At 43.7% G+C, this 22380-nt stretch overlaps 1 protein-coding gene and 1 long non-coding RNA gene across 3 annotated transcripts in view; one reads left to right on the forward strand and one right to left on the reverse strand.

The window, feature by feature from the left end:
• LOC112571435 (transcription factor GATA-3-like) overlaps positions 1-18486 on the reverse strand; it is a 77626-nt gene extending 59140 nt beyond the window's left edge. Inside the window, exons 1-2 of one of the 2 annotated variants that reach the window (XM_025250408.1) lie at positions 18428-18486; positions 738-1919 (exon numbers count right to left, since the gene is read on the reverse strand). In XM_025250408.1, the coding sequence (XP_025106193.1) occupies positions 738-963 (226 nt within the window). In that variant the 5' untranslated portion in view covers positions 964-1919; positions 18428-18486. Of the gene's footprint in view, positions 1-737; positions 1920-7793; positions 8312-18427 lie in introns of those variants that run through there. The other variant, XM_025250407.1, reaches the window with a different exon arrangement.
• Positions 18474-21204, forward strand: LOC112571436. The gene is made up of 3 exons (XR_003100821.1): positions 18474-19060; positions 19836-19914; positions 20420-21204. It is a non-coding gene; the product is annotated as an uncharacterized LOC112571436 (long non-coding RNA).
• The last annotated feature ends 1176 nt before the right edge of the window (positions 21205-22380 follow it).

Below are 22380 nucleotides of genomic sequence, written 5' to 3' on the forward strand. Positions count from 1 at the left end.
CTCGGTGGTGTCTGAGTTAGCACCGGGGCATCGCCGCAGCCCCAACCCCTAGCAACATCCTGCTAAGAAGATTAGGATGCGACAACACTTGCACATTAAAGCGAGAAAAACAGGAAACAACCCAACTGGCATTCCCTCGCTCAGAGACAGATGCTGCTAACAGTTGTCAACCCCAAACACGGATTGTCAGTCCTTTTCTTTCTTTTTCTCATTCCCAACATTAAAGAAAATAAACCATTGCCGAGGTTGTTTTTTTTTAAATATACGCACTCGGGTAATAATATATACAATATGCGATACGATAGGTCAGAAAATTGAAACTTTTATATTTCAGTTGTCTTGGTCTTCATCAGCCGAGCAAATAAGTAAATGCGAACGAAAAATAAATGTATACTGTTCAAGAATATTCCGCTAAAATTTATTTTAATTTTGATGATGAGTCACATATCTACGAAAGACAATCAAAACTCTAAAATAAATAAATAAATAAAAAGAACAAGAAAGATGAAAGAATATATTGTGTATACTAAACATTTAAAATAATCGATAGTTTTGACAAAAGAAAAATTTCAGTTGTCTCTGTAACATTCATGACATTAAAATCGTAGAATGTTGAGACGAGGTATGTTGCTTTCTTCATACTACAGGTCAACGGTGCGTGTGAGTTTACTAAAAACAAACAAACAAACAAACAAACAAACAAACACACACAAAGCTGTTGATTAGTGCAAACTTACCGTGTGGACTTCTATAACCATGCGCCCGGGCCGCCGAGGCTGAGTAGTAACTTGCGTTCATGTGCGAAGGGTTGGAATCCAACGGATGTGGGAAAAACATGTCACTAATGTCTTCTGAGGGAAGCGGCATACCCGCACCCGTGCCGTCGTACCCGTTGGGTACCCGACTGGCCTCGTGGGACAGCCAGGCTGCCGGCGAGTGGTGCTGGTCTGCCATGGCCGACATGGCAATGATGGGTACTTACTTGGAAGAGTATAAAGTCCACGGCTTCAGCAGTTGAGTGACATGCGCACTGGATTGGCCAGATTTGGAAAAGCACGTGACTTGAGCAGCAATAAATTTTTTTGTGATGCTGCAGAAGGTGACACACACGAAGAAGGAACAGTCTCCTGCTCACTTTCCCCACTTGAGGGGAAACTTCTCCAGACGTTAACTGGCCAACGGCAACTTTTTTTTCTCTTGAATTATTGAGCCGACGACAGTTTTATTCACTCAGAGCCGAGTCCCGCGCGGGCTTGCGTGACTTCAGAAAAGCCAGCACCGAGCTACAAGGAACAAAATCCCGCTCGGCAGCAAAACCACTGGTTAACCCTTTCCCTCGTGTTCGAGTCCAACGGTTAATTTTACTAGGATCTCTTTTGACAGAGAAACAACTTTTGATCGTCGTGTATTTTTCGCAGCATTCTAGCACATCGAATTCGGTGTAGCAACTTTTGGGAATGAAGGAGGAAAATCATAAAACTCCACAGAGTTCGTGGACCAGTCTAGTCTCGAGCTTTATGGTTAACCCCTCGCTAGTCTGAACTTCGAACCGGAGAGGGAGGAAGTCTCGGGGTCTCACGTTGCAATTGATTTCTTGCGGGGGTAGCAAGGAAGGGTAGGTGGGGTGGATGGGTAACAAATAGTTCAGACTGAGCGGGGAGGGGAGCTAGTCCTCGGTTTAGTTTCCGCCTTCACACGATCCTTTTCTCCTCCCGCCAGACAGTCGAGAAGTCGCAGGCGATGGTAGGGGGGTCCATGCAATATTTTATGAAGAGATGTCCATCAAAGACCCAAGTTGGTTGTTGCTTCACCTTGTTCTCAACTCAGTGGACAGTCTAGTCAGTCCGGGACCTCGACTGTGCCATGACCCCAGAACCTCTGGTGTCTGTCACAGGGTCGCTCAGGCCGTCAGATGAGATCTGCAACAGCGGGCAAAACAGATAGCACCACACATCCGAGTGAACAAACAGGATATCAACGATTCAGTTTTAACTGTCATGGGACTTTCGAAATAAAACCAAAGTTCTGTTGCTGTATGACATGCGAGACTATACAATGAAAGTAATGAAACAGCAAATTTCAATACAAGGACGATGACGATGATGCTGATGATGATGGTTATTAAAAGATCCTACTTTCTAAACTTTGAAAGATTTCTTAATCTGCCAGTTAAACTATTCTGTAATTCATTTATTGTCTGAAAAATAACATTCAATTTTGCTGTTTGATGTTTTTGACTGTGTGAAGAAGTTAAAGCAGATTGTAAAAAAAAAAAAAAATCTCCGAAAGTCAGCAACTTGATTCGTTGAGTTTCTCGACAACTCGCCAGTTCCAGCCATACACAACTACGACCACTTCTGGTCACGTGACCGACTGGGTGTGTTGATGTGGTTGGGAGGTAGCGGTGGTGAGATTTGATAAGCAGCCATGTCCAACCGATTGCTTCATGCAACTTCGACTTCCATTAAGCACAAATTAACATCGCGACATCTCCAGTAGTTATCTTCCTCCCATCCACCCCCTTTCTCTACCCCTCCTCGTCACCCAGTTAGTAACTAATGTAAGAGGAGCAATAAGCTCAGCAAATTCACTCCCAATGCTGTGTGGGAGGGCGAGGAGAGGAAGGCAGGGCGGGTAATACATTACTTAATGTGAGTGTGGGAAGGGAGGGAGGGTTGGAGGGAAAGCGGAGGGTGGACCGTGTTATCAGCGCATGTGCAAGTGCCTCCAACACCGCTTGTGTGTTTTCGAATAACCAGAACGAGTTTCTTGTGTAATTTGAACTCATTTCTGGGGTAATTATAACTCACTTTTCAGGTAACCAGAGCTCGCTTTTTTTCGAGATTTCAGTCCGGAGTGATAGGCTGAGGACGGGAACAACGAACCGTTTTGTTCATCGTGCCAACAGAGAATGTTTGTCTTCAGTATCAGCAATATCTCTCCTTCACGTTTCTCTGCTCTGGCATTCAAATATAGAGCATAACGAAATGTCGCCCTCAACATTCAGACTATTAGTAGGATGGAACGAGAGAGAGGAAAAGAAAAAAAAGAGTGAGAATAAAGGAGGTCAGAACTGGACGCGAAGGAAGGAAGAAGGCAAGAAGAGAGGAAGGAAGGAAAAGAGGAAGGATAAGGAAGTCTTATTTCCCCCATCAGTATGGCTGAAGAGAGAGAAGGCAGATCAACACAAGGATGTCATAGTCAACACTTGACCACAACCGTTACCTCTGAAGTAAGCCGCCATGTCCGAACAGAATATTAGTCTCCGTGTGTGGGAGAGAATGTTCAGACATTCTGAGTGAGCGTTCATTTTATGTCTGTGTCGTTTTGTTGAATAAAAGTACATTACCAAATTACTGTCTATTCTGTTATCTTCCACAAAAAGTAGTTTGGATGTTGTCCTGAAGACAGCCTGCCCCCCCATGGACGCCACAACCGTTTAGCTAACGCGGCAAATGTGGAGTAATCTCCCCGCTGTCACGAGGGGCAGCTAATCTCAAGCGCAGCTGTCACGAGCACCAAATTATCTCAAGTGCAGCTGTTTCGCTAGCCTGCTAATCAGACCAGCACTTGTGCATCATACTGCTCTTAATCTACGGCGAACAGTGTCCGATGACAGACGTCGATGAGGCCCCGGCGTGTGTTCATTATTTTCACGGTAAACAATAACAGTCTGCGAGATATTGCCGGAAGTCAGAAACGAGGCTTGCAAGGGCGAGGGGTGAATGTAAAATGGAAAGATGAAAAGCATCTTTATCGTGAGGAACAATTTATAAAGGAAGGAGGAGGAGGGGTAGTGCTATCAACAGAAAAGGCGGTTGTAGTGGTTGTCGTGGCATGAAAACAGAATTTTGCTGAGTGTTTGAATCGGAGAAACCAGTCAAGATTTTAAAACTCAAGTCTTGTACATGAATGAAAATGAGCCGAGTCTTATTAAGGTGTGAAAAGTGAAGAAAAACACACACAAATTATTTTTCCATTTCGATCACATTACCGAGGAAGACTTCTTTAAATTTTCAGTCAGACAATAAAGCGAAAACAACTTCTGAGACTACGACCGAAAGAATTCACAAGTCTCTCTCACACATACATGATAATCATAAAAAGATATTAAAGTAATGTTTACGAGCGTGTATGCATAACAATTCATCCACCATCTCAATTTCAAACTTGCCAGACTGTTCGTGTGTATGGACACTAAATTAACCAAGCCTGAGACATGAATGTGTGTTCACAGAAAGGTGGCAACTACCACATGAAACATATATACACACATTACAAAGAGAAGTTATTATTCTTAATATTATCATTATTAATCATAATGGAATGAAGGCTTAAAGCCTAGCTTAAATAATGCGGAACAAGAAGACAAGAAGGAATGTGAACAGATGACTCAAGAAGACCAAAGTAAGTGTTGATAGTTATGAAAAATAACCGACGATACAGTTTTGAAATATACTCACTATATTCACCGATGATTAATGTACACGATTTTTACAGTTTAACAAAAAAGAGGTGAAAGCCGCAGAAAAATACTTGTTGCTTACAATTGATATCTGCAACATTTTTATCATTTTATCCATCATTTGATGAAAGAGCACCTCACAGCTCGCTACTCTACTAATCTGCAGTCGACCCTCGCAATCACACTCCATCATTCTGTCAGGTTCTGTAGCAAACCTCAACAGCTTCGCCAACAACAAAAAGTACTGTTCGGTCAAGTGTCTATTCATCATCATCATCATCATCGTTGTCGTCGTCGTCATCATCAACTACGCTGCCAGCAAGAATCAGACGCAAACTCGTCTGGTTACATGTAAAGTTTCGCTGTTTTACAGACAAATATTTGAAATATATTTTCTGACACTGTGTTGTGGAACTCAATCTGCACAACACGTGCAACAGAAAAAAAACACTTTGCATGCACGAGGCGGTTGTTGTGGAGGTACCGAGGTCGCCACCTACGATCCACTACTTCACTGTCGGGACACCAGCGCCGACTAGCGGGCTAATGAATCATGTTGTTGGTGACATCGCTAATTACACTCACTTGAGATTGGTCGCTGATTAAGTGCTGCCAGGCCGTTGGTTTGCGGAGGAAGATGTAGAACCTTCCTCCCCCTCCTCGTGTTTTGGATGTTGAAGCCTTCTGTTTCGTCCTCGGTGATGTCGGGTTTCTTATCAGTAATACGCCTCGGGTATAGCCTCTCGCCCAGTTTTTTTGTTTTTTTTAAGTTTTATTTTATTTTTTTCTGGTAGATTGTATACTACTTGCGGTCTGATAGCTTGTATTTTTTTTTCGCAGCATACGCATGTCATTATGATTTGTGTTCTATAAATTAAGTGACTGTGTGCATGCATTTGTCAGCACAGAAGACAGAAAGTGAGAGTGAAATACTGACAAAAAGACAGTTTTTAAAGTATACTTTTCCCCTTTTCATCAGCTGAGATAAAAGCAGTGAGATGAATAGCTTTCATGTTTGCATGCCGGCCTGCGTTGTTAGTTTGTCGCACGTGTCTTGTCTCCGTTTTCATGTTTAGCATCGTTCGCACGCGCATGGCGAGGGCGCATTGTTGATGCACTCACTCTCGTCCTGCGGACGCGCACTCTGACCCACGGGAACAGATTGGTGGGAGGCAATGATAAGTGTTCCTAAAAATAAATGAGCGCTGCATACCGAGTGTAGTTAGCATCACTTTTGCTCCTGAGTTACAGGCTCGAGCATCTTATTGACAGGTTCACTACAGGGTCAGCATCCCGAATACCTTACTACGGGCAATAAAGGGAATGAGCTACTCATTACCAACTCATTATCAACCCCATTCCTCCACCTGAGGAAAAATATACACTGGGTATAGTTGTAGGGACACACATAAGTCTATTGTGACAAGTCATCTGTACTTTACCCCTCTACTAATGAACTTTGTTCCACTACCGACATCAAAACATTGTCCACATCATCCTCCCCGTTGTTAGCTTGCTTCTCATCTCTGTTGTCTATTCATTCATCAACTCAGCTGTGTTGAAAGAAACCTGTTTCCACCCCGAGCCACAGATGACACTATTAAAATGTTTTATGTGACAGCGGCTCTCGGTGCACACCTGAAAAATCCATCAGGTGTCGCGCTGCTGCCTCGCTTAGTGGTCGAGGACAAAAGGCCTCCGACGACAGAGTTACAAATTTTATTAATCATATGTGACATATAAATACCTAACAAAAATAAAGTAATTTCATTCTTACATTATCGTTGTATTGTGTCATGTCATGAATCAGTGCTTTAAAGACTACTACCTATCTACAAGTTGTTTCTAAAAAGAATATATATCTGTTCATGATAAAGAAACTTGTGAAAAGGATGAGAAAAAGGTATAAAACTTAGTGATGTGTTTATCTGAACGATAAAAATTGAGCGATGTATTTTCCGAACCGGGTAGGTAAGAAGAATCTTTATTTCGTGTAGTAGGTGACTGGTCCTGACATACAGCTGTACCTGTCTACAGCCCTACACCCTCGACAGTGTCAGCAGCAATCATAAAATAACTCCAAGATTTAATTGCCCTTCATCAACCTGAACTTTCTTAGTGTTCAGACATACTCTGCTGGGGTATGTGCCCCTCGATGAGTATAATTATAACCCGGGGGTTGTTGCTTCTGTAGACTGTACTAGTCGCACAAGTATGAATAAACGGTCGACTAAATTTTTACATGACTTTATCAAAAAGATTTTTGTCAAGCAATCGGCCATTAAACAACTATTAACAGTTTAGGTTCCGTGTAAACATTCATTGAAGACTTGCCTGTTTACATCTAATAATATTCCATGTGGACAATTCTCTAAACCGAGTGCTTACTTAAAAAGCAGTTAGTGTGATTTAAGACATCATCATCATCATTATCATCATGTTGACAGATATATCTCACACTCCTCCTATCAACCTACTTTCGCAGAGGATGTAGTGAGAAGAGAAATTATCTTTCAATAAAAACTTTTTGATATATGTGTTTACATCACATGTCCACTTGACTTATGCTTGAACATCGGATCAACGATCAGTATAAAGAAAATGTGTAATAATCAGTATCGGACATCGAGCTAACAAAGATGATGTGTAATGTGTGTTTAACATGTCAGCAAACATTTGCACGGAATGTGTTCTTCATCCATCTGCAATTAAATGTCATGTGACTACAGCATCAAAGTGTTTGTAAATTCTGCGATGCACTCGTTTGTGACCCGGCACCAAATAATCAGAAAACCCACTGGTAGATAACACGGGACCCGAACCTGCGACAAGAAATCTCTTGCAGCTTACATGCGGCTTACATCTTAATCGTGCATCAATCAAAATGTCTACTTTCCTCTCACCCTCCAATGTCTACTTTCCTCTCACCCTCCAGTGTCTACTTCTGCTTCCATCGCACAATGTGTCAGGACTTGCAGCCCACATTTTAATCGTGTGTCAGTCGGAAAAGGCTTCTTGTCATTTGCATCCATTAACGTACATACTCTCCGACCTGCAACGGTTGATCCGATTATCAGCCACGGATTAACCCGACCTACTCCGTTACAAGACCAACTCCGCCATGACCCGTGTCATCAGATGTGTGGTTAAGCCTCCAGCACAGTTATCAAACGATTTCATCGACAAGAACCGAATAATGATGAAAGAGATTATACCATGTAAACCAATGAGATGACAATAACAGAAAGATCACAGGTCAACTGTAAATTAGGATGTTAATCGCTAAATGAAGAAAAAAAAAATGTTGAATATTTTGCAGTTGGCTTACCAGGTTGTAGTATCAGCAGCAGCAGCAACGATGACCAGATAAAAAAAGCGATGAAAGTATGGAATCAAGCCTTGTATCCTAGCACTCAGCGCACACACGCGACAGTCAGAACACTCGGGAACCGAACCGCGACTGAGGGTTGCGATGTGATATTCACCATACAGCCAATCCACATGTTGATGAGACAGACTCTCAGAAACACAAACCGCCGCCACCACCTCTCTGGCGCAGACAAGAAGACGAAGAATCGCGAGCGAGGAACGAGCTTGTCTGCCTGCATGCGTGCGCGCGCCCGTGTGCGTGAGTAACTTCCTCAAGAGTCCGGGGCTCTCTCTCCCAGCAAGCGATCGCTCGCTCCAAGGTACCACACTAACCACGCGCTCTCTCCAACCGCCTGCCACTCAGTCGTTGAACACTAAACAAGCTAGAGTACCTCCCCTCCACCATATTTCTCTTTCTTTCTCTCTCTCAGGCTGGCGCCAGGCGGCTGGGAAGGCGAGACGAGGCCGGCGCGACAAACGAATTAATGGCCAATCATGAGGCGTATTACATTGTTGATATTGACATAATGGCGGTGCGGCCCAGCAAGATCGAGCTCTGATTGGCTTGTTGCGTGCCGGGGATGATTCAACAATTGGTCTTCTGTCAATCATGTGGCTGGCAGTGACACGGTCACCGCGCGCGCTGAGGGAGCCAGTCTATCCGCCTTGCCGGCGTTGAAAGCATTTCATTGGTTGATCGTCAGGAAGGCGGGGTGTCTCTCGCAGATATTGACCAATGGCTTAACGATGCTATCTAGCTCCGCCTTCTGTATCGCTAGGGTATCGCGATATTTCCCTCAGCAATCCTCGGAACGAAATATTCCCCGCGTGCGAGTGCGCGCGCGAGTGTAAGTACTTTTAAACCCTGTTTTTCTCACACGGAGACAAAATCCCCGTTTCTAAGAATAATCAGCACTTTTCTCGTTCCATGTGAACCGTTAAAATCATTAAGGGTGGAACAACTGTCCTTATCCACCCAGCTACTTCCAATCAAAGGTTTCCAATACTTAGGCTCGGTTTTCTCAGCTGTAACCCTGTGATTCAGGTCGCGTTCCATCTGACTGCCTGAACTGTGTCAACAGCTCTGCGTGAAAGGCCTTTAAAGAATAACAAATGCAAGCAGCTATCAAGAAAATATCAGAAAAACGGGCGCGTGTTAATTTGCATATGAAACCCTGGCAGGAGAGTCAGGGAGCGCTTGGTGAACACCGCAAAAAAAAAAAAAAAAGAAAAAAGAAATTTGAGAAAGTGAGAATAGTGGAGGAGGAGAAAGAGATGATGATGATGATGATGATGATGATGATGATGATGATGATGATGATGATGATGATGATGATGATGATGATGATGATTTACCTCTCTCTTTGAGGCTAAATCACACTCAACAGATTCTCTGTGTTCGTACAGTCACTTTCTGTCTTTCTGTCCAGGAATTTTTTGTTTTATCACTCATTATGAAAAAGAGAAAAAAACACTTCATTAGAAGCGATGTCGCTCTTTCCATTCATCCCATCGCTCTGTCACTACATCGTGAAGCTTGTCACCCACACACCTCCCCCCATCTTGTCGTGGAACTCAATGAGCGGAGTACAATGACAAACATTTACACCTGTAAATGATGATCCACACAGGTACAGTTTCACACATAAGACTAATCCACAAGCTTTAGCATCTCCTGACACAAAGCCTCAAATATTGTCCGCCATCTGTTGTCGAGGGCTCAACGGCGCTAGTCTGTGTCGCTACAGCATCCTTGATTTTTTTTTTTTTTTTTTTTTTTTAGGGCCACAATGTGATAAAGGATAATACATATCTCCAAATACCTACTTGCATTCCTGCACACACACACATACACACTGATTACCTGGCATAAGCAAAAAAGCACCCCCCTAGAAATAGTATGTGTGAGAGAGAGAAGGAAAGAGAGAGAGAGAGAAAGTGAGGTGATCATGTCACCAGCTCTGGTGTTGTTGATACCATCATGTTGTCGTTATCGTCGTCGTATCGCCACTGGTGTCTGCTACATCAGCACGTCCCATGCGTCGCGTACCGTCACACGCAACATTCGCGCTGCGTGCATGTAACGCTTGGCTCATGGAAATCTCAGCCACTTATTTCTTCTGTCTTTTTTTTTAAAAAAAGAGAGAGTGAGAGAGTGAAGTACCCGACACACCTGGACGCCGCTGAATCACGGTGAGTGTAGACAGTAGCTGCAAACTTCACGGCCGACAACAACCCTGTCCCTCCGTTGCAAAAGCTTTGGCGCCAGATGTTATCGACTCGCCAGCGACAACGACCGTAAGCGGTGGGCTTGGTGGTGGTGGTGGTGGTGGTGGTGGTGGTGGTGGTGGTGGTGGTGGTGGTGGTGGTGGTGGTGGTGGTGGTGGTGGTGGTGGGCGGTGGTGGTGACAAAGGATGGGGAGCGCAGGGGGAGAATGTCAGACAACAAGCAAAACCCTGACGAGAGATGTCGGGGAGTGAGCATGGAACACAGACATGCATAAAACACACAGGTTAGAGACTGGCACAGGTATTCGTTTGATCTTCGCTTCTTGCTACCTGTCTTGGGAGCTGCAAGGATGGGTAGGTGGGGGAAGGAAGGTAGTCGTTAGAGGGGTGTGTTGTTGGGAGGAATTTGTTAAAGCTGGAGTATCGGAGGAACTAGCAATGGTTTATCTGGAAAATTAAAACACCGTCATCATGCAATCAGTTATCCAGATGATGATGATGAGGAGGAGGAGGAGGAGGAGGAGGATAATGACGACGATGATGATGTTATCTCAACTCAACACCAAGGATTTAGTGTTAGCTACTAAAAACCTCCCAGACAGACAGTCGGCCTCATCATGTCACTCGTCAGCCATACCTCATCTCTTACTGAGCTTCGTTGAGTTTGCATCTTGTAACTTAAAAACTACTCACACATCAAAAGCAACCGCTTTTGAAATCTCGAAATCTCCATCATGTTCAGTAGCAACGGCGACAACAACAACGACCAACCAGCCAAAAGTAAAAGCAAAAACATAACGACTCAACATTTACTCATCTCTTTCCATTCTTCTTCAGAAAAAGAAAAAAGAAAGAAAAAAAACGAACGCAAGGGGCGAGGGGAGAGTCCCAGGCGGGTACCAGCCGCACAACGAACCCAAGGAACGAGTCCGCGTGTCTGCGGCCGTTTAAAATGCTGGGCGTCAAACGGTTGGAGTTTATCTCGACGGCGATTTATTGGGTGATGTGTTGATATCAGCGGGCAAATGTTTGGCCGCGCCACCCCGGCGTGTTCAGGCTCGAGCACCGCACGTGTGTGCTCCGCCAGGCGGCCGCGGGATGCTGCTGCACCGATATACAAACCCGCGGCCCGCGGAACCTGGCGGCGTCTGGGTTGCCATGGCGACCTACTTAGGTGCGTGCGACTGACGCTGCAGCTGATGATGCTGTCGTCGTGTACTCCGGGAGCGAGGTGTAAGGATGAGATGTTTACTCCCCTCCCCCAGCAATAAACCAACATTACAGTGACGTCACAGGGTGGGGAATACTCCCCTGCAAGGAATATTTTTGGCTTTGTGTGATGTCGCATCACAATTATTTGGTCCTTGAAAGGGGATTGCGGGGATTGCATTCTCACCTGCTCTAACAGAAACGCGTTAACAGGAGTAAAGATAAAAAATATCGCAACATAAAAACATCGTCTAAGAGAAAATCGAACAAGGACATGCGGTCAAAGGGAGATAACAGAGGTCATTGTAGTGCGAGACACATCGTTGTACAGGCCGGAACTACCGACTTCTCAATGAGGGTGGTGAAAAAACCAACCAAACAAACACTTCGACCAAATAATAATTATTCTCAGAAGTATTACATCACAAGTAGACAATTTTCCCTCCCAACTGAGCAAAATTAAAAATTGTAATAAAAATGACATAACGTTTGTCATCGTCAAATGACAGAGTCTTTCTCCGCATCTCCCCCCTGCGTGTGGGGGCCTGGCAGGGTTTTTCTTTCACGGCGTTGCGAAAGCTAGTTAACCAGCCATCAGACAAAACGCTGACCTTTGTACACGTCAGCGCACCCTCATCCTCATCCCCGCCTGCTCCCCTCCCCCACTCCACTTTATCACGCGCGCTGTAAGAGCTTCTCCTGCCTTCAGCAAAGGTCGGGTGGCAGCACTTTGGCCAGACGGAGGAGTCTCGGCCAAGTCTCGCGAACGTAACGTTGTGCGAGGAGGAGGCTGGCAGCGGCGGGGTTCTCGTTTGCCACGGCTGCTGACCTGACAGGGACAGATATGTAGATGCAGATGTAAGGTTTAATGCGTGATAAACTTTGCCACACACGAAGTGCAGTCTGGGACGGGATGCTACAGCTCCTGGCGCTTGGCGCCTTAACACGCTGTTACTGCCTCGTTTCTTCCTCAGCCTCCTCTGATCTCAGGCTTCTCGCATTTTGGCTTTCCTTTTCTCCTTCCTCCACTCTTCCTTCTCCTCTCTCTTGAACGTTCAAGAAAGAAAGTTAAAAATATACTTCATCGCCGTTAGAAATTCGACTCATGGTTTTAATTATTCGCTGTTATTGAATCTTATTCTTAAAACACATTTGTTATGCTTACATGCAAGAGTAGGTAAACTTTTGTACTTAAAATAACAAAACGAGGAATCACTGAGGGGAAGATGGCGCCGCCTGGTGTTATGAGGCTGGTGAAGGCAGTTTCATGCTGCCAGTGGCACCAGTGTGAGATGCAAGTCTTGCGGTTATGGCGGACACAGACGAGTCGATAGCAGACACTGACTAATGTGTAAGGGGCAGTCAAACGGAAATCCACTTACCAGTTAACAATCCCCATGGTTGCCAAGACACTGTTTCCAACAACGGCAGGGGCGGCAACTCCTTCGGTATGTCTGGAGTCCGTGAGTAGAAATCATTTGCCCGGAGACCGCTACATTTCATTTGACTTCACATCCTATGTTAGATACGAGCTAATTAATATCTGTGAGATGCTGAGTGAGATGCTGACTATGTCTGTGAGATGCTGACGATATCTGTGAGATGCTGACTATGTGAGATGCTGACTATGTCTGTGACATGCTGACTATGTCTGTGACATGCTGACTATGTGAGATGCTGACTATGTCTGTGACATGCTGACTATGTGAGATGCTGACTATATCTGTGAGATGCTGACTATGTGAGATACTGACTATATCTGTGAGATGCTGACTATGTGAGATGCTGACTATATCTGTGAGATGCTGACTGTGAGATGCTGACTATATCTGTGAGATGCTGACTATGTGAGATACTGACTATATCTGTGAGATGCTGACTATGTGAGATGCTGACTATATCTGTGAGATGCTGACTATGTGAGATGCTGACTATATCTGTGAGATGCTGACTATGTGAGATGCTGACTATATCTGTGAGATGCTGACTATGTGAGATGCTGACTATGTCTGTGAGATGCTGACTAATCATGTCGGACATTTGCAGCAGTATGGCGGAAAGGGGGAGGGGGAGGGTTTGATCGAAATTGCAAGTGTGATGGAGGACGATGATGAAATTAATGGTGGACACTGTATAGTTTATGTTGGACTCTGACTGACTAGTGCGTGTCCAACATAGGCCGAGGTGTGTCGGTATAGCAGATAGTGTATAGCAGAGGGTATAGCAGATAGTGGCGAGGCTATGACGGACTCTAACGAGAAGTATGGCGGACACAGGAAAGACTATCGCGGACATTCATCAAAATATTGTAGGGTATGGCGGGTACAAGATGCAGTGGACACTGGCAAGTGTTTGTCAGACACAAAATACTGACGAGGATTGAAAGCTGAGGTGGAATAGCAGCGATTTTTGAAAAAATATAAATTTGCTTCTTTAGGACAGTTTTAAAATTTTAGAAACGTGTTGTGCGACTAGCCCTTGACTTATGCCACCCGAGAAATGTTTCTTTTTATTTTACATTTTGCTAACACTCGTCAAATTCTGCAGCCTTGTACCCGGGGTGTAATATTTCGTTGATCGTGTGATGCAATGTTGTTTGGGGCGCCGTTAAATCTATTTTTAGTAGCTCCACCACCCACCCAGCACCATCTTCCTCTTGTATATGTGTTGTACCCGAGACTTGCCTGTAGTTGCTCAAAAGCCAGCTGTAGCCTTATCTCAGGACTCTGGCCGTGACACAGCTCCAGCTAATGGAGCGCCGCCAAATGCCATTCATTGGACTCAGTAATTACTTCCCTTCCTCACTTACCTCTTCTTGTAGATACATGATCCACCCGGCAACCTCCCCCCTTACCCTTGGATGTCTACATCTGCACACGCATGATGCCTGTAACTACTCCGTACTATGGCGTCGAGACAGAGGCGGCCTCCAGATGTTTCCTCACCTCCAGGTGGCAGCACAAACTGGAAGATGAGGAATCATCTTTCTCTACATGCGACGATGCACTTTCCACATTTGTCACAGTTGCATACCAGACAAGAGTGCTTAGCAGAAGTGGTTGCGCCGCATCGTCTGTCTTTTCAATCATTCGTGGTTCGTATCCCATGCAGGAACTAACGCGAACTCGATTTTTTTTCTCACCTCTGAAGGTAATTTTATGTATTATAATAAGATTAATCGGTCGTACATATTGTTGTTATCGGTATTTGTGACCAATTAATAGCTGCAATGCACGTGTTGTTTTCTTTTAGTGCTTAAGAGTTTTAACTATAAGTTAGACCTCAGCCATTGTCGGCGGTATATGATGTGGATACCCGTGTCTGTAAGTACCCACCCAGCAAAACATTGTTGTATGCCTCTGAAGGCTTTCTCCGGGTGAACCCGGCAAAACCTGGATTACATGACTTAGAGTTTGCCTCACGCACGTGGCGCAGGTCATAAACCTGACCTCTGACCTCTGTCTAGTCGTCACGTGTCGACTCAAAGTAATGACTCGCCGTTAAACATCAACAAACACGACGACAATAACGTCAACCTGTTGCTGTCGCTGCGACTGTGTATCGAGATACCGACACGCGCATTAATCTTAACGTCGCAACGGTTTTCCCCGACACAGCATCCTCCAAACAAAACCCTCGACACACGTGACCTGCCATAACATTTGTTGTTATGTCTCGCGTAGTCTTGGAACATTTGTTTATCTTCTCCACACCGTCCTCTGTATCAGTAAAAGTCACGTGATCCAGTTGCTCGCACCCGGGTGTCGGTGCATGTTTCGAACGCGCGTTCTCCAACGTCAGCACGCGACTGTCGACACAGTTGTAAGTGCCAGTGACGTGGCAGTGTCTCTGTCTCGCTGGCTCAAGTCGACGTCGACATCCGCCATCGTGGTTTTCACCAGCCGCACGCCGCGCACGTGCAGAGCACGAGCTTGTCGTCTACATGCAAAGCGGGCCATCCCCCCCCCCTTTCTCTCTTCCCCCTTCCCTTCTTCCTCTTCTTCCCACCGGTGACATCGATCAAGACGTTATCGCGTTTTTGCAGGCCCTTCTCGCGCGGATCAGCCATTGTTTCGGCAATAGCAGTTCTTTTCCTTCAAACCTTTTTTTAAATAAAAAAGCAGTCAAGCTTCGAGGACACTTAACTGGCCACGACTCGCAAATCTCTCTCCTTCTCTCTCTCTCCTTCTCTCTCTCTCACACACACAAATATCTAAAGCCTTTCTTCCCACGTACTGATTTGTTTTCTAGTTGTTACTCGATAATTCTTCATTCAATCCCCGATCCATGCTTGCATTTAAAAAAAAAAAAAACTCATTCCCTAAACGGAGCAATCCATCACTGAACTCAATTTTTTGTTTGGTTTTCTTTCATGCTACATTGGGCAGAGGTTCCGGTTCAGCGGTTTTTTCACCTCGACTGCACTGAGGTGCGGCGGTCTTCATCTCGAGGCAGGAGGAAGCAGTGGAGCTCTCCCACACGAGGAGTCGCAGAAGAGTGATTTCCTTTACAGGTAATCCTAAACCACCCGTCCACCCTCATACCTTTCTCGTTTTTCTTCCAGTTCTCTCACGCGCACAGTCGTTGTGACAGAAGACAGATTGTCAAGATTTCAACCACTTCATCCGCTTTTCGTTCTGATTACTTGTAAAGAGAGACAAGGAAATTACTTGTGAATTAACTCTGTATGTAATGAAATTTTCAATATGATCTTTGTAAGAAGCCAGTGCTCACCCTACTCTTTGTGTTTTAAAGTTTTTTTGTCATTTTGTCATTTCCGGTTTTGTTATCTCGGCATTTCTGGTTGACCAGTTTCGCCGGTGGTAGTCCTTTGATGACACCATCGTAAACCTCAACTTGGAGTATTTCCGAGATGGTTGCTATGGTCAAAACATCTCAGAATCACCAGCAGTGATGAAGAATTATCTAGTCACGATTAATTTGTTGATAATCTCAACTAGCGATTACTGAATTATCCTGTTTACCAATGACTACAGATCATCCTCACCCGACTTACAGGCTGCAAAACAAACAAAATTTTAATTTGCAGGATGAAAAGAAATCGTCCGTAGCCACAGCTGTGACCAGCTCAGATGTCTGCCATACTTGTCATTGCCAACATCATTATGTAGCATAGTATACTTCATTGTTCTGCTACATTTGTCATCGCAAGTGATGTCGAGCTCAATATTTCCCCGCGTGGTCTCCTTTCGATGGTAAACAGGGTGATTGAAAAAACAAACCAGCACACGACTGCTTTATTGATGTATTAATAATAATAATACTCAGGTCCATACATTATTGTGTCTGCATCAAGCATGTTGAACTTTGTCGAGTGTCGAGTGTCCATAATATTCTGTTTTTTCTGCATCATCCCTCGCAACCGCTTCTAGTACAGGGCATCTTGTTTACAACATGATGTTGACAGCTGCTTTATTTAGCCTTTCTAACATATTGAGGGTTCTTGTTTACACAGTCCATGTAAGACCAAGCCCTGGTTCAAATACTCGTTTGTCGCAAGTTTTGTTATGAAGACAAATCGGTTTATAAAGCAATATAAACAGCATGGTGTGCTCATCGTCAGATGTCATTGTCAGTGGTGTTTTGTCGATGATGACAATATGGTGGATATAAAAATGTGTTTGTGAAATAATTACTCGATTTCCCCCCAAAATGAATGAGTGTTGGGTGGGTTGGGGAGTGAGTGAGTGAAGGATACATATATCTAGTGTCCTCATCCAGCGCTTCCTCATCATCACAATATAAACAAGAAAATAATGAACATATAATGACAAAATACTCTCATAGCAACTTGAGCACAGTTCTTACCCACAAGTATCAGACTTTTGGGGGGGGGGGTGTTTACCCGGCGGTTTGTGAAGTTGATAATTGAATGGGGATGAGAAACACATCATATTTACAAAACATTGGAACCTTGAGTACAGTTAACAGCCAGTTCCTGAATGACCAATAAGATCCAGACAAGCAGGTAGATATGGTAAGAAACCCACCTTTCTAAGTACATCCGCCACAAAGATCAAGAATGAGAGCAAAATGATTTTTACAAGTTAAAAGAGAGAGAGATACTTTTTCTGTTATTCATTTTTGATGAAACTCACATTTACACTCATTTAACTTAAAATGATATGTTTATTACATTTTAATATCTCACATTTTACCGTAGTTTTGTCTCTTAATTGCTAATCATCATCATCATCATCATCATCATCACTATTTTGTCCCTACAGTTCATTATAGAAGTTTGATAAAGAGTTCGCATCTGTGACTGGTGTAGTTCCGGTAGCTTTACAGTCGATGACATCGCAAATGAATAAAATAAACGGAATAAACCGATTTTTCAAAAAATGTGTCAGATTATTGAATCATTAGCAGAAGGCAATGGGAGGGTAATATTTGACGACGAAGTTCTTTCCTCAAAACTAATTTAATTTCAACCGTTTTTACCTTTTTTTAAGCTCGTTCTTTGCGATCTGCATTCCTGACGGTTCGCACCGTTGCGACAGTTGGACACCTCATCCAAACAGATTATTTACAAGCTTTGACTAATTTTTTTGCTTATCGCTAAATACTGCAATAAACAGTTATCCTCTCTTTCTCGGTGGAGGCTGCAGTTGAGTAAAACTAGGGGCATGGGGGTAAGTGAACAGGTCACCTCGGACATGTTGGAGATGTTCAGACTTGCTGTGGCATCACCTTCACTCATCATCTCTCCTCTCCTCACAGGACATTTTGTCTGTCCACCCTCTCCCTGGTTACCGCCTTCCTACTTCTCTTCCCACCCACCACAACTCTGCTCTACATGTCATCTCATTCCCTCATCTACTATATCATCTACTTATACCAGTTCCGCACCCGCCCTCCTCTTCCTGGCTGTTCTTTCAGATTCTCAGCTAAGAAAGCTTTTCCATCAAGATCAATTGTCAATAAAAGCCAGTCTCTCTCTCTCATGAGTGCACACACACACTTCCCGAGGCCTTGTCGTATCAGTCGCCTTAAGTGGGTCTCCACTTGACGAGCTCTACTCCGTGCCGAGTGTCTTAACGTATCACACGGGCAGGACAGCGCCGGCCGCTTCAAGAGCCGGACCTAGACAAGGAGATGTGGAAAGAGAAGACAAAAAGCGATAACACTTACAGTCTGGAAGGAAATGTCGACGACTCGCAATGTTCGTCATCCCAGAGAAGTGTTCCACAAGCCAGCCAGCGGCCTCTTCTCCGCCGCGCGGTCAAAGCTTCAGGGGGCGGGGCTTGGCGAGGGTGCAGCACTGCTGGCCACGCCCCCTTCTGTGATCGCTCCTCGGGGTGACAGCTGCCACGCGGAGTGAGGGAAACTGGGTGACCTCCCTTGTTGATTTTTCCCCTCCCTCTTCGTTTATTTTTTTATTTCTTTTTTTAACATTCATTTTCTTGTTTACACATTTGTAATTAAAAATATTCTTACTGTGATGTGGAGGCTTGAATGCTATCTGCGTTGTTAATAAAAGCATTTTGCAGAAAACGACTGAACCTGGAGGTACAGATAGCGGTCGGAATGAATGAGAGAAAAAGAGAAAGACTGAACTGACTGAAAACTCACAGACGTACAGACTAGCAGCCAGACAAGACGACGGAAGATAGAGATCAACGTACGCAAAAAAGGGGGAGATACTCTTGCAGAAATACAACCAGAAACAGATTGCCACAGAACATCGACTTTTCGAGAAGAGGGCAATAAAGCAGCATCACTTGCAAGATTTCGTGGAAAATGTGTTCTGCCACTTTAAAGATGGTACGTGAGCTACTTACTCAATAATCATTATCCCAACTCCATTTGGAATCTGTTCCTGATCATTTATCACACTTCCGTGTGTTTAATTATTATGGGATTCAGTTTATTTTCTCTCCCTCTCTCTTCACACAAACACACATTTATACACACAAGCCAATTAGTTAAAGTCTATTAATAGATATTTCTAAACACTTACCATAATTTGTGTAGACGCAGGTTCAAAGACACCATTGTGCAAATCTCATTCTGGGTTGTTAAAATCAAATACTACATCACTGTAAAATCATGAAATACAATATTTTTTCAAGAAATATGTGGAAAAATGATTTTTAAATGTAAATCTGAAGTATGTATTTCGTTGCTCGGTGACGCAATGAGCAAAGGGCCTGCCACGACAACAGTAAGAATCGGGTGTCGTGGGTTCGTATCTCAGATCCAACGCTTTCCTCTTTGCATGTGATACCTTCTTCCACAGCTGACCATTGATGCTTGTCTCCGGCCACCAGCTTCGTTCTGTCTCTGTGTGTGTATGGATGTAGACTGGTGTGCCCTTATGTATGTAATGTGCTTTGAGCCGGTACTTGAACAAAAATATATTAATGTTGTATTTTTTGTCTCTCAGTTTGAATGAAATATGTAGGGGGGATATGAAGCCACTTGCTCACTGATTTGTGTCAAATTTATGACTGACTTTTTCTAATCTTTGTTTTCCCTAAATCAACAATTATTTTCTCAGAGAAATTTAGGACAATTTTTCTTTTATTTATACGGGTAGGGTCTTCACGGGATGTAAGGAGCATTGTCTGCAACGACTGAAAGGCGATACTCTGGAGTATAGTACGGAACCCAGCAAGGTAAACACCGATAACAGAGCGTTCGGTACGCAGACAGGTAAACTAAGAAATTCTACATTTCAAAATTGTCCTTGGCACAAATATTAAAAAGATGTGTATCATATGCAACAATGATTTTAGGACGCACGGCCTGTCTGACTGTTTTCTGGATGAGGAGAAATGACTTGTTAAGAACCTCGAAAGAGAAAGTGCTTTGCGGAAGAGGAAAGGAAATTGAGGGAAGAAATTTGTTTGTGTGTGCTCCCATGCTATTTAACCAATGTACAGTCATGCATGCGCGAACAAACACACACACACACACCTCGCACGTGTACATACCCTGCTCAATGTGTACAAACACAATTGTTTGGGATAATGAGCGGAGAAATCAACTAACAAATCGTCATCTTCCACCCACAAAAAATTTAGCATGAGAGTAACCTTTGCCCCCACTGCACCTTAATTATTCTTAATGCCTCCGCCTGTTCATAGTCCCGAGCGGACGCCATTCACAAATTGTCTGCAGCAAGCTCCGCGTCCAGCCGATGCTACAACAGGACGTCGCCGACACTGACGCCCAGCCCAGCACGTGCACCGACATTCACACCACGGAGCGGCGCCATGTCACGCACGTGTCGCACGTGCAACGCGCTCGAATGCATGTGGCAGCTGCCAGCCCGACGGCTGTCCATAAAAAAGTATCACTACTACGAACATGGCCATTTCTGCACCCTTAAAGGCCTAGTGTGGTGCAGCCTCTTAAAACAAATGATTTGGGGGAGAGAAAAAAAACAAAACAAAAAAACAAAAACAAACAAAACAACAACAACAAAAAACCAAACAACAAAAAACAAACAAACGCAAGAAACTATTTCTTCAAATCTGGGTGGACAATACATTTCCGAGACACGAGTAGAAACATTACTATGCACAGAAAGAAGTCATCAATCAAACATCAAAATCTTGAAGGTTCCAGCCATTGGTAGGCGGTTCAGTGTACAAACGTGACGTCACGATGTTAACCGCTCTCTGTGCATGGGGATGTTTGTCGACGTGTTTCGCGAAGGAGAGGAGATGGTGGTTGGTGCACTTTGGTCAACAGTATCGTGCACTGAGCTTTGCCGAGTCATTAGAAAACAAATTGCACCTCGCGAGATCTTTAAGGGAGATGTCTGGGCTGTGTCTCTCTCTGGTTTAATAAATGTGAAGAGGAAATAAAACAACAGCTAAATGTAATATTGTTCTTTAAACTTATTTTTCCTATCTGGCTTGGGATAATGGCAAGACACAATTAAATAATAAAGATATCAGTCGAACCACACACCTAATCAACTATGGTATCTAAGTGTCAGGACGTAAAAAAATGGAGAGAGAGAGAGAGCCGAGCAGAGGGAATGAAAGAATAAATTGTGCGGCTGATTGAGGTCCGTATGTCATGGACAATACATTTGGGACTATTGTGGGGTTATTCCTGATGTATTTCTCTGTATTTTGGATTCTGTATATTGAGTTTGGGGAGCTACTGTGATTTATTCCCTGTGTCAGAACATGCAATGCATTTGTCACCTTTATTGTTGTTGTTTGTTTTGTTTTTGTCTTTCATTCTTGACAGCTAGCTTACCCCGAAAAACCTTTCCAGTCTATTCATTTCTCACAACATTTCGAGTTTAATACTCTTATTCGCTCACTCATTTATTTACACCCACACTCACACACTCACAAGTACAAGAAATGTTCCCAGGGAAAGTATTCCTGTATTCCCTGTGAATTGATGCCCAGTGTAAGTCTCGTTGGCGCGATTCCGACATATGTTTGTCTGACTGGTCTGATCCAATGACAGTTCCAGACTTGCCTGCCACTGCAGGTCGCCCAGGAAGAGGACACATCCTGTCCCTTGGTCCTCCCATGCAAATATGCAAATGAGGATAAAAGATGCCAGCCTGTCACTTACCATGTTTTACCCTCAGCCAGAAGTTACGAAGGGAGAAGACACTGCCTTGTAATGTTCACATGTAAAATATTTCCTCCTTTGCTGTGGAGTGAATATAAAATCATGTTTGGACAAACATGTGATGTAACACAACCATAACCAACCAGTAAACGAATAAATCAACCAGCTGACACACTCACTATAAACATAAGCGAAAGCCAAACACACTCTCTGTAAATATATTTTGAAAAAATATTTTCAAATCATTATTTTCATCTCATTTTGTTTGGTTTTTTGAATTATTTCGGTCTCTTTTAAAATGATTTTGTCTATTTTAGAATAAGTTTTTGTCTATTTGTAAATCATTATAAATTACAATATACTTACAAATATCAACATTATTGTACTAACATCAAGCATTGACATTTAGTAATCACAAAGCTTCGGTATAGCGTGGAGACAAGAAACCTAGAGAGAAAACAAAAGATAACAGGCTCTGACACTAATTACCGCATGCATGGGAAAAAAACAATAACATTGAGCTGAAGTATTGTGTG

The sequence above is a fragment of the Pomacea canaliculata genome, linkage group LG9, assembly GCF_003073045.1.
Source record: "Pomacea canaliculata isolate SZHN2017 linkage group LG9, ASM307304v1, whole genome shotgun sequence".
In the NCBI taxonomy this organism is placed as follows: domain Eukaryota; kingdom Metazoa; phylum Mollusca; class Gastropoda; order Architaenioglossa; family Ampullariidae; genus Pomacea; species Pomacea canaliculata.